General features: G+C 37.8%; 1 protein-coding gene across 1 annotated transcript in view; it reads right to left on the bottom strand.

The window, feature by feature from the left end:
• The window catches only part of CA10 (carbonic anhydrase X), a gene marked incomplete at its 5' end in the record, with an annotated part of 41989 nt that extends 29104 nt beyond the window's left edge, over window positions 1–12885 (bottom strand). The window contains one exon of the mRNA XM_010187216.1: window positions 12700–12885. Coding sequence (XP_010185518.1) covers window positions 12700–12885 — 186 coding nt within the window. The remainder of the gene's footprint in view (window positions 1–12699) is intronic.
• Window positions 12886–13115: the final 230 nt, after the last annotated feature.

Genomic DNA, 13115 nt, shown 5'->3' with positions numbered 1-13115 from the left:
AGCAGGAATTGTCAGGAGTGGATTGCACTGTTCAAAACCAGCAGCACCATTCTCCTGAGCTTATCCATTAGCCACCTCACTGGAAGTATCACTATGACCACTGCTCTGAAGGTAAACATGGAACAAAATGTGCCAAAATCTAGCGTAACTGGAGCAGTGCTGGTGTAGTAAGTTGTATTTCAGGTAAAACTGGCCCCACAAGTCAATGCCACAATACTCTTTAGAAACAATCCACAAATCCCAAAGCCACAAAGTAATTTCACAGTACACAGAATTGGGACCAGAGCTCTATCTCTGTGATTATTAGTTTCTGGGTTTGAAGTATAGGCATGTCGTGCTAAAGGAATGTTGTGGTATAGAGGGTTTTAAGTTTCACCCATGATGGGTTGTTCTGCAAATACTTTATGTATTTTTAATTATGCTTTTATGGGTAGCATATTTTAATGATATTTTATTGACCTTTCTCTGGTTTTTATGTGAAGAGAGCAAGTAATGAACACTAACCTGTCTTCTCCCAAAGCACTTGACAGCAGAACACTTAGTACTAGGAAGTCTTATCCTTTTTTGATTCAGATTTCCTTATTTCAGACAAATATGCTAATTCATCATTTATGCAGATTAGCAAAAGCTTTTCTGTTCTCTCAAAAAGGAAAAAAAGGATAAATGTTTGTTTCTTGCTTCTTCTGGAGAAACTTAGCAGAAACACAATTTGAAAGCCAGGATCTGCTGCTGATTCTTGTCATGAATTTGAGTGCAGTGAAAACTACTGCGCTGATAGTTTGGTGGTCTGGAGCCAGGAGGGACTTCTGTCTACACAACCTCACCAGCGTATTTCAAACTTATAGGGTATGAAGCAAAAAAGCAGCAGGTAATGAGAATAGGGTGGTTGAGCTCCTGTAGCCATGGAAGCTGTAAGATTAGGGCCTGTATAAGCATGAAAAATGATGGGCCTCTCAGGACCCTACCTGCATGCTGTGCTTTGGACACAGACTTCAAAGTATCAGGCTGGGTTGCAGATAACTGTATAGGATTGACAGCTTAGTCCTTGATCACTTTGTGCTTAGATTGTCAGAGGAAATGGGAAAGAAATTGCTAAAGGTGAAAAGAGCAAAATTTCACTTAACAAAATAGCCAAATGCATACTGTTACATTGAATATGCCTTGAAAAATAAAACATATCTATTTTGTATTCATAGGAATTATGCAGTTGAGAGAATGTGACAGCTGTTTCTGACCAGTCCTATACTGAAGGTTAAGCAGATTAAGACTGTGTTACCAACTGATTCTGTTATTAGCAGAAGTTCCAGGGACTAGATGACAGTAGCATGTTCATATTTTGATAAGAAAGAGTAAATAAAATGTGAGATGATGGGAAGAGATGGACAGTAATGGACTTGCCCTTTCTAGCTAAAATCCAGAACTCTCTTTGCCTTTGATAGAACTTGCAGAGTAATAACTTGTGTATGGTACTTCTCTAATGTCCCTGTGGCAAATTGTCACTTAGAAAATGTTTTCATGGCAGTTAGATTAAAAAAAACCCAATCAAACTGCTGAAAAGCAACTGAACAGAATGAATTAATTTTTACTGAGTTTTAATCCAGAAAATCTTGGCAGGTGTGTGCAGTTATGTCCAGTCAGTTTATACAGAGATAAGAGTGCAGACAGATAAAGGTGAGATATTAAAAGATAAATGGAGAGAAAGTGGACTTCAAAGAAACGTGGTTTAACTTTGTCAATTCTAGTTCTGCACAGTGTTAACACTGATGCTATTGCCCCTGCTATCACTCACATGCTATTTTAAAGGTAGCCATGCGTGAGAAACTGATCTAATCGTAATAATTTTGAGACATGCTTATGAAATGATAATGAAAACTTAAGCTTGCTTCCCTTTATTGTTTGTAAGACATCCTAATCCATTATCTATCACATTTTGCCTAAAGAAAACAGGATTTAGAAATATTTCCTTCTCATTCTTTATTGAAAGTATCAGTTACCAAGATGGTTAAAATAGAATACCTCAGATTTCAAGTATTTTGACTTTCTGGGAGGCACTGTATGCCTGTGTGCTTTTAATTAAGAAAAGGTCTACAGTGATGGTGGAAGGTCAAGTCAGTATGCGAAATGAAAACAGTAGCTTTGCAACCTCTCAGTGTTCCCTGAAAATGTAATAAAAAGGCAGCTAGAAATGACATGATTTAGTTGGCTTTTTACTGAGACACTAAAATGCCTCATAAGAAACTATTAAACATAAGATAAGGGACAAAGACCTTACAAAGGAGTAGCTGAAGCTACAGAAATAAACTGAAGGTTAGTGAGCTAATGGTAAGGGTTCACAGCTGCCAGTGTGTATTAGAAAACAGTAATGGTTATCAGGGAAGTGGGAGGCTTCTGGGCTGGAGCTCCTCCTGGTCTGACTCAGTCCTAGGAGGATGTGGTGTCCCCCCAATTCAGGCCCCAAGTCACAGTCACCAGAGCGTCCACGTAGGATGTGGAAGACTTGATACCATCTTGGCTGATTTGGACATGGGTATGAGCCAGGAACTCCTGCCTCTCACAAGAGGGCTTTACCAACAAGTTCACGCTGTTCAGTACCGGGGTCACATTTGCTGTCTGAAGCTCTTCCATTTGTACAGAGTAACATAAAAATTACTGACAGTGACAGCTTCCAAAGTGAATCCCCACTCTCTGGGCCATAAGGGCCATGTTTGTTCTCAGAACTGATGGGTTTTGATTCCACATAGGCATTAAACATCGAGACATCTGGCTACGTGAGTGCTCAGCACCAAACATACAAGTGCCTGAGGAACTTCACTGTGTTTGATGGTGATGGATCAGTATCTTGCAAGTGTTGTCTCATCTGTTATTACCTCCAGATTCTCCTGTTTATAATCTGATTGCCAGCGTTCATCCTCCAGTGCACTGGCAGTATCAGTGGGCTAAAAGGGGAGACCTTATCACCCTCTACAAATACGTGAAATGAGGTTGCAGTGAGGTGGGTGCTGGTCTCTTCTCCCAAATAACAAGTGATAGGATGAGAGGCAATGGCCTCAAGTTGAACCAGGGGAGGTTTAGATTGGATATTAGGAAAAATTTATTCACTGAAAGGGTTATCAGGCACTGGAAGGAGCTGTCCAGGGAAATGGTTAAGTCTCCATCCGTGGAGGTATTTAAAAGATGGGTAGATGAGATGCTTGGAGACATGGTTTAGTAGTGAACATGTTACAGTTGGACTCGATCTTAAAGGTCTTTTCCAACCAAATGCTGCTATGATTCTATGAAAAGGGTATTATTTTTTTTACAGTCTGACATCCATAGTTAAAAAATCATACAGTTTTATATCAGACAAAAGACCATTGCCTTCATAAGAGTTTTGTCCAGGGTGATGTTTACAGTAATTGCTCACTGTTTTTTTATTGCTTTGGTAAATTGCAAATATAATAAAAATTTGCATGTGCTTGCTTTTTATTTTCTTCTGTGTTGTCCATAATAGCTGTAAGAGCTTTTGTATAAGTAGTTAGTCTGATTCCTCCTTTCTCTGGAATGTTACATTATATATATTTGAGGAAAAAGCTAAACTTTACAAAAATCAATAGAAAAAAAATCTTTACTAAGTAACATAAAACCCATTTCAAAACGGGTGTAGTTTTTTGGCTGCAGAGGTGAATTACTCTTTAATTAAAGAAGAATCATCCCGCAGCAAGTAAAGTCACCCCAAGCAAATGGTAATAATCTGGAATGAGGCAAAATGAATGCTTCATAAGAGACGCTGGAGGTTTAGAATGCTGAATGTTTTAATGTCCCAGTGGTTTAAAAGAGCAAATCCTACAGCTGCTACTCTAAGCAGAAAAACTCCACCTTATTGCTTTATGATGCTGGATTTTAAATTTGAGGCACCAAAGGGATTTAGATTATAGTCTGTGACAGACTGTGCTTTCAGTACATTGACACTCTCTTCCACTTCTCTCTCCCTCCCAAAAAGAGAACAGTTGGTAACTGAAAAGTAAACATGTGCAAAAATATATTTATTACTAAAGGGATCTGTTTCACTCAGTATCTAAGAAATTCAATATTTATTATTCCATGCAGTAGATATTTTGCTATGTCACATGCTGCATTAATATCAGCTGTCATTGTCATAGAGCTTGCAATTTGTTTGAAGAGCTCCTACAGTTCTGCTAATGGATGGATAGTCCATAAGATTCAGAGAAGTGGTTTCCGAAGAAGGAAAGTTTTCTGGCAAGGAACACTCACATATGTGTAGATAATGAAAAAGAAGGAAAAAAACCCAACCAACAAAAAATCCCAGACCCTCTAAAAATCTACCTGTAGAGTTTCTTGAATTTCAGTACATAGCAGACAGTATCTATGGAGTTTGCATCACAAAATCTGCACAGGGGAATATACAGATGCAAAAAATACTGGGCACCAGAAATGGAGCTCCTTGTGTCAAACGCCTAGAATTTCCTATGCAGAGTGCAGGAAGAATTACGTGCTTCAGTAAAACATTCAGAAATCTAGGGAATTTGGATGCTTGTAGACTTAAGTGATAGGTAAGCAAACATTTGCAGAAGCATTTGATTCTTCTATAAGTGACTTGAGAGAAGTCCTGCTGCACATCAGTGGAAACAGTGAAGAGAACTGCAGTGCCATGCAGGAGCTGGTACCCTGCCTTCAGCAGCCTTCATTCATTGCTTTAAGAACAGCACCCTTAAACACTGTATACAAATTTTTCCAATACTTAACAGTGCTTCCTAGAAATGAATTAATAATCTACAGAAATCAGGCAATCGTTGTATCATTTGTTGTCTGAAATGTTTAATGTATTCAATTATTTCAGAAAGACTTAATGCAATTTCTTTTGGGCAATTTTACCAGGTCTAAATAATCAAAATGATGACATACTAAAAGACTTTTTAAAAGGTTGTTCATTTATTTGATGTGTTCATTTATTTGATGTGATACTGAACTGTAATTTTTCACCTGCAATGATTACTCAAATATCTCAGTAATCCAATAACGTGGAAAAGTGCAAAATCCTGCTCGGGTACCTGAAATTTAGTCTCAAATTTTATAAGTGGTGAAACACTTGTTCCAAAACATCACTCAAAACTCCAGATGGTATCTAATGTTTATTTGGGATTATAAAATTAATGACTGCTCCTTTCAATTATATGTTATTGTTAGTCTTTCTGCTTAAAGAAGTAGATATTTAGTTCTCCCCCCTAATTTTTCTTAGTTTGTGTTCTACAAAGAGCTATATCTGTATCTTGATCCAGTCCTGATTCCTTGTTGGTCCATAACTAAACTTTCACAGTTTATACACCAAGAGAAATGTGCCATTACGATTTGCTTCAAATAAAAGCATTAATTTTTTTCAGTTTTATCTGTGCTATCATAAAATGTACACTTAGATCTATAGTATGAACTGTGAAAGCTTCCCCTTGCAAAAAAAAAGTCAAAAACCTCATTTGTATTTCCGCTGCTAATCAAGTTTCAGAAGGATGAAAAAGTAACGGGAATGGTATTTATGATATGAGAAGCTGATTTTACATGAAGTAGAATTCTTTATTGCTGATATAAAGCTTGGACATTATATGACTTGATTTGTGTAATTAAGGGTTTTTCCTAAGGGAGGGATAAACTAGGCTATTTCTTGAATCTGATTTTCCTTTAAAAGTGGCAGTGTGACCACAACAGCACTAAATGTAAGACTGTGACTGCAAGCGGGCACTGGCACTGCCTAGCAATGCAGCCATTCATGCAAAAATGGGTTTCACTTGCTGTGTTCTTTCTATATTTATGATCGATGCTTTATAGTTGCTACACTTCCACTTGATTCTATAACTTCTCCTGGCTTTTGGGTTTTGTTATTTATATTAGCCTTGACTTGAAGATGACTGTCTAGCCAAAAAAATCCAGGAAGGAACATAAGTTAAAAGTCAACGATTCCACTTCAGAGGTGTTAAAGATGAAACTGCTTTTGCAGATCGTTAAGGATTAAGGTGCATTTTTAGCACATAGTTAGTGTAGGAAGTTTACTGCATTTTGATGCCAAATACACCACCAAAATGTCTGTTCCATATTCCTGGAAAGTCACCATTCTTGTAGTTTCCAACAGAGTAGTTCAAAAGGAGAAGCTTCCTTGATAAGAAATGCCGACTGCATTTTAAATATTTGCTGCTTATAAAGTACCTGGATGTCAAGACATTATTCTGACTGGCACTTCAAAATTGTTATTAGTGCCACATAGCCACGTATGTTTCGATGGTTCAGTTGCTGCCTGGCTTTCCACCCATTTTCATCTTTTAGTTTCAAGGAATCTCCGTCTTCTCTTCTCCCCGCAATTCTGCCCATAATTAGTGTATGCCTATATCATGCTGAAAACTTTCCACAAAAAAACCCAAAAGAAACTGCACAAAAATTGAATGGAACATGAAATCTAGTAAAGGAGTTGGGTACAGCAATTAGTTGGCATTTTTATCTGCAGACCTGTTTCTTATCCATCAACAAAGTAACAGTTAAATGTGTGTAACTCAGATGCTTTGAATTGTTTAAGAAATGTAAGTACATAAGAGTCAGAACAAAATAATGTAAGTTTAACAATTCAAATTACGTGTTTGTACAAATAGACTGTGGTTAATTATTGTGTGCTGCTTCATGCTGTGGTTCCGGAACAATATGATCCATATCTGACTGAAAAATACCCAGTAAATTAAAGCATTAACTTTTATCTTCCTATTCTATTTATACTGTTCTACGGTCACCTACTCTTCATTGCTGGTTTCAGGTACAGTAAGTGCATTAGCCTTAGTACCTTAATGACTCTTTAGTCAACAAAACTTTTGCTTAGCATCTTGACTCATTATCTAATTTTATTTGGGAAAATATTCTGGAAACACTTAAAAATGTTTTTTATAAATTTCACTTTATAAACAAACTTAGGTTTCCAAGTCTGCCTCCCTGCCAGCTTTGCTGTCTAGATTATCTCAGCAGTGTTCTTCCTTGGACCATACTTTTAATTTTTTCCCTATGGACCAAGCTTTTCAATCCAAAGGGCTCTGCTGTCCAGAGGGTGAGGCAGCCATTTCATCTCCATGTGGTGTTAGATGGGAGACAGATCAGGCAGCCTGCTCCTAGAACATATCTCTAAGAGCCCGATTTCCTTAGAAAGTCAAGGGAGGGCAGAAAGGAATTGCCACTGGATGATTCGGAGCTGCTAAATTTGCAGACAATAGTCAGGTGTGAAGATCCCTCAAACTGTGCTAATATATTATTCAACCCTATTTTCTTTTATGTTAACTGGCAATAAAAACCCCATTTAACTTAAAATATAAAATTGATTTTGGTTTAGAAAAACACAATAAGCATGTGTTGATGAATAAGTATCTTTTGGACTTTAACTTTGCTTTTTATGGATATTAATATTTTATAAAATTTTCGATGAAACCACCTGTAATCTTTAAGGCGGACAGAGGTGCATTCTTGCAACTAATGCACACGTTCATCTGCCACCGATTTTGAATTACTCATGCGAATAGTCTCCTTATACTGTAGTGATGACAATACCACCACCTCTTCCTAATTTATATTCTGTTCCTATAGCAATTTAATTCATTATCCTATTGACTCTCTCCTCTGAAGCTGAACATTAATCTGAAGGTTATAGAGATTTTACTAAACCACCCTTCCATTAGACATGTGTTCTCTCATCTGGTACTTTCCTCAGAGGCTTATTTTTCAACATTAATAAGCACTGGCGTATGGTAAACTTATCTGCTGGCTGAAACACTTAAAAATGACCTGCATGATTTCCAATAAAGTCTCCAAAGTGTAACACAGACAGCCTGTGGCAACTGGCAGATCCGAATTTCAGACCTCCTTCTGCAAGCTGTTGGCAGGAGGGTCAGCATTATGAGGTATGGAGTAGGGGCAGGCTTACACCTAGCTCTGCTTTCCATTGGAACCACCTGTAGGAAGGGGGTTATGAAGAAGCAGGGCGTTCCTGTCCCCTCTGTTCAGGGACATCGCTACCTCAGTTAATGCTCCTTTCCTGAGGAAGAGGAAGGACTACGTGCTAGCACAATTTGATGAAGTGCCATGCTAGACTCACAAATCATCACATCAGTGAGGATTTCTGTAGTGAACAAAACAGAAAAACAGACCTGTGAGAGGATATTTTTATATATATATATTTAATATTGGGGCAGTTTTTTTTTTACTCTGTGGAGAAAATGAGGGCTTTTGTGCAGAACTGAACCATGGGTTAGAACAGAAGGCAGGGTCCCGTGCCAAATATCACATGGAAGGAGCAACTGAATGTTCATCTTCTGGGTGGTGAAATTTTTGGGAAGAACATAGGGGCCTTATCCAATAAAAGGACATGTAAATGGCTTGTAACAAGTAATTCAGCATAGAGTTAGCCTGTACTTGCCATTTCTTCTGACATGCGAATTGGCCATGACTTGTTCTGTTTTGCCAACGTAATACATAGTACATATACAACACTTTATCCAGTAAAGGTTTTTGGTTTGGGATTTTTTTTTTAATATATATAAACAATACCAACATAGGATTTTTCAGGAGGCTATTTGGGACCACAACGGCAAGGTAAAGATGTACAGAAGGTCTCAGTGACAGAGTCACTGTTTGTGATTTAAAAATTCAGACTACTCTAATACTGCAGAAGGCTGGATTAAATTATTCCAGCTGGCCGGATGCTTCTCATAGGCTGTCTATCTGACAGTCCTGCTTCTAAAAATATCTGAAGTTGGATTTGCAACACTGATCTCTCGGATAAGTAATCCTTTACTATCACTAGAAGTTCCCCACTCACACAGAATATGCCTGCAGTTAAAGAAATCGCAGTAGTAGTAGAAGGCTGGTATTTCAGAATTCCCAGCCTCTGCCTTTGATTACCATTTTCTTGTATTTTATTTGGGTTTCTTTGTGGCTTTTAGCAGCAACAAAAGTAAATCTCAGTTCCAAACTATGTGTACAACTTGCAATATGTATTTATTTATCTAGATAGTATTCTGGTTGTCATTTTACTTCTTATGTAGTGGATGAAATGGTCTGTTTCTAATCTCTGTTGATAGTTTTTTTTGAGGGGTGGAGGCTGGAGGTCTCCTGCAGCACATTTTTCATATTTCTGCTTAGGAAAAAAATTGGTATGGGTTTTTATGACTTCGTCACATCATAACGTTAAAGGGTCCCATTTTCACCGTGGACCTTTTGGAAATTGTTACCTTTTCATCTTTACAAGGTAGATATTGCCTGAATGACAGCCCTCTGGTAAATTCTGTTGTATTATATACTGTTGTACGAAAAGAAGATCAATTAAGTGTTTCTCATTAAATGATACGGACTCTGAAGCATTAAAAACTGTTTTGCATAGAGACATCAGGCAGCAGACACAAATGTGTCTTAGGTGGGGGCTGTTGTTGAGCCAAGATTTTCTTTCAATCGTTACAATACAGTAGGTTGCTTATGCAAAGAGCAGGGAATTAAACACACTCAAGTATGTATCAGAGGGACAAGTAAATGCTTGATTTATTTATTAAACACTCCAATGCTTGCCTTTCTTTCCATGTTAGCAGTGCCAAACATATTGATGATAATCTGATACACAGTTTTAAAGCCCTTACACTCAAACTATTACTCAGTTTTTCTGCCTACTAAAGTGATAATTAGGGGCTAAAAGGTAACCAGATTATTGTAGAGATCTCTTGTGACAGCCTTTAACACCTACTTAAATGTTAAAGCCTGGAAATTACAAACCTCTCTGTATCATTCAGACCACAGTATATTCTGAAGCAATCTGATATTTCTAGATTGCTTTTCATGCCGTAGTACCACTCCAGTGCTCTCTAGCTTGCTCTGAGTGCCTGCCCACTTGCAGAACATCTTCACTAGGCAAAATAAGTCCCTAAGAACAAACTTCTTGCGACGTATGGAAGTTAGGTGGGATTTCCAGATGTGTAAAGAGCACTACAGCTGATTCAAGGTATACTGGGGCTGTTTAAAAGCTTCTACCTTGTCTTGATAGCTTTGCTTAATTTAGGTCTGTTTGAGCCCCTGTAATAGTTTGCTGTGAGGGAGAGGTACTGCTGTCTCCTCTGACCTCTCTGCAGGTTCCCTTTCTCTCTCTGCAGTGTGCTGACTTTAACATGCATTGGAGTCCTCAGTGACAATGAGGGGACAGGTATGGATAGGAGGTGAGGGAAGGTGGAGTAGGAATGATCTGACTGGATCTACCAGAATGGATCACACTTCTTGGATAACTTCATCCTTGGGAATTGTTTCCTCAGCAAACCGGAGGTTTCAGTAAAACCCATAGTGAGTTTGCCTGACACAAATGAGAACAGCAGTAACAAGGCAGTGTCATGGGAGTTAGCATGCAATTAGCAAACAGTGTAATCCTGCAATAATTTTCATCTTATTACCTACATCTGCTAAAGCCTAAGCCTGCAAACATTCATTGCTATTCTTACCTGCACCAGCTAAATTAAACTAATGCACTTAAGCAGTTATTTTTCTTTATCCTATCTCCTGTGACAGCACTATCCAACGCAGAAGTGAACGGTAATTAGCAGCAGCAGTCTTGAAGGCAAACGTTACATTATGAAGACTCTATCATAAAGTCAGCTAGTTTGTCCACAGTTTTCTTGCTGTGGTTGCTTCATCCAACCCGACACATTCTATGGTTCTATAAATAAGACTTAACTGTGCAGATGCAGGTCCAAATTAGTAATTAAAGCTTGACCTTATTGGCACTTCCCTGTCCAGCTGCCCAAAATGGCCATCTGAAACGCTGAAAAGCACATTCTCAAAGGACAGAATTCATCTCACCCTCTGAAAAAGAGGTGTCTAGTCTAAGTTATTTGGTCTGTTGCTTCTCTGCTCTGTTGTCAAGGGAGATGCATCTCCAGAGAGTGATTTGTCCTGTCCTAAGAGATGCATCTCTGGCTATCAGGAATGATCATCCTCTGAACATGCTAATCTCTCTATATTCACTGCAGGAGGAATTCAGATAACTAGATGAATCTTGCATGTTGCATCCAGCTGTGCATGACTGACTGACAGCGGTTTCCACTTAGCTATGTTTTCTGCTTTTATTATGAAAAATCTGGGGTATTTGTGAGCAAATAAAAGCACATGTTAATAGTACTTCAAAACTCCTACATTCAAAACCAGAAGAGCCTAGTTAAATATTAAGTATTGCAAAGCAATGCTTTACTTTTTTACCTTTTGTTATAGTCTGACTGATGAATTTATAATTTAAAAACTCTTTTTAAAATATCTGAAATGATGCTGATACATGACATCAAGTGCAATGGTATGTTTCAACCAGGTTTTTGCTTTCTTGCTCAGTCAACCTGCTTTCGTTTGAATGTTGCTCTTCTGTAAATCTGATAAGCAAAGCAAAAACCTTATTTACTACAGCATACTCAACTTTCAGCTCTTCAAGGAGTACTACGTTATATGTTCGCTTATAGAACTTAGTGAAGGGAATCAGAAGTCAGTTGTGTAAGACATGAATAATTTCATGAAAAAGCTGCCACTGGCTATATTATACATCTATGTAGCTTATAAAACAAAGCCAATGATTACCATCAATTATAATACCATCATTTGACAACTCTACAATTAATTTCCTACTCTTAAATAAATGCTGTTGCACAGTGCCAAGGAAAATGCCATGCATTAACTGACTCATCACTGGAGACTGTGATAGATAGTACAGATGGTAATTTGATTATTCACCGCCAAGAAAATAAGTGCTTTATTATGAAAAACTATTCAGTTTGATCTTCTGAAAGAATGGTAACAGGGATACAATAGGGTATCTATAAAAATAATCCCTACAGAAATATACAGTTACTTTGTAGCATTATTTTATTTGTTAAGATTTTTATAGTTCATAGACATGGCCCAAGCTGATGCGGTACAAAACCCATACATGTTTCCTATGTAAAAATGGTCCTACATAAGAAGAATGGAAAGATTCTGCTTTGTCGACCGGAAAGCCTGCACACTTTCATATACATGTCTAGAAAGTACTCCATATATAAGACCAAAGTATTTATCCAGCAAGAGTATTAGGCTATCCTGCAAGAGCTAAGAGGCTCATTAAGTTACGGTCTTTTCTGGGACAGACAGGTATGTAAAATACAAAGCAAGCAGTAATTCTGCCAGGTTTACTTGTGGATTTAAATTTATTTCTCGAGTAGACCAACAGACTTCTGTGGAACCATCTCTAAAATTAACTGTCACCTTATTTTAACTTGAATCAAAGACAGAGCAATACTCAATGTAAAGTATTACGCAGTAGTGAGTAGCAAAAGTAGCACATCTATAAGAACTTGAAGCCCTTCCAGTTTCACTTTGTAGTTAATCTTGTATTTGCACTTACTAGGAATATAAAGGACCTATCAAAAGATACGTGATTCCTTTGCAAGTAGCACATATGAGGATAGAGAGTGTCTATGCATACAGTAAACACAACAGTTTCATTTTTAGATATGAGTCACACAATTTGCCCTGAATAGGGGAAAAAAAAGGAATTCCATTCTGAATTTCAGAATGGATACAGGGGAACAATTTTTCTGTGTACAAATTAGTTTGCAGATACCTTCAGGCAGAAATGGGAACTGAGTAATTCACACTGGGCCACTCGTAACTCCAAGCAAGGTGACATACCTCCCCAGAGAAAGCCTGTCCATTGAGTAGGTGCTCTGATCCCTGGCTGTCTTCACTGCCAAAGTGTAACCGGATTTCCTCTAAGCGGTGGCTGTACGTCATTGGTCCTCCAGAGATGTTGACCAAATGCTCTTTGTCTAATCGTAGAGATACGTGTCTCCCTGTATTATACATTGTCCCACTGACCTAAAGAAAATGGGGGGAAAAATAGCAATTTTTTCAAAATCATTTGTAAATCCTAGAAACTCGTTATATGCGCTTCAAGATTTTGCTTTTTACACACCTTCATTTAAATGTAGCACTGCACCTTATTGGTGTGAGATGAAATACACAACCGGAGGTTATACTTCAACTTCTGCTTTGAATCTTATACTGTTTATTCAAATATTTTGCTAAGTCCATAGGTACATATTTTA

Source organism: Mesitornis unicolor, unplaced genomic scaffold, assembly GCF_000695765.1.
Source record: "Mesitornis unicolor isolate BGI_N332 unplaced genomic scaffold, ASM69576v1 scaffold38090, whole genome shotgun sequence".
NCBI lineage: Eukaryota > Metazoa > Chordata > Aves > Mesitornithiformes > Mesitornithidae > Mesitornis > Mesitornis unicolor.
Note: the sequence above shows the minus strand (reverse complement) of the source record. Positions and strands in the feature narration are given on the sequence as shown.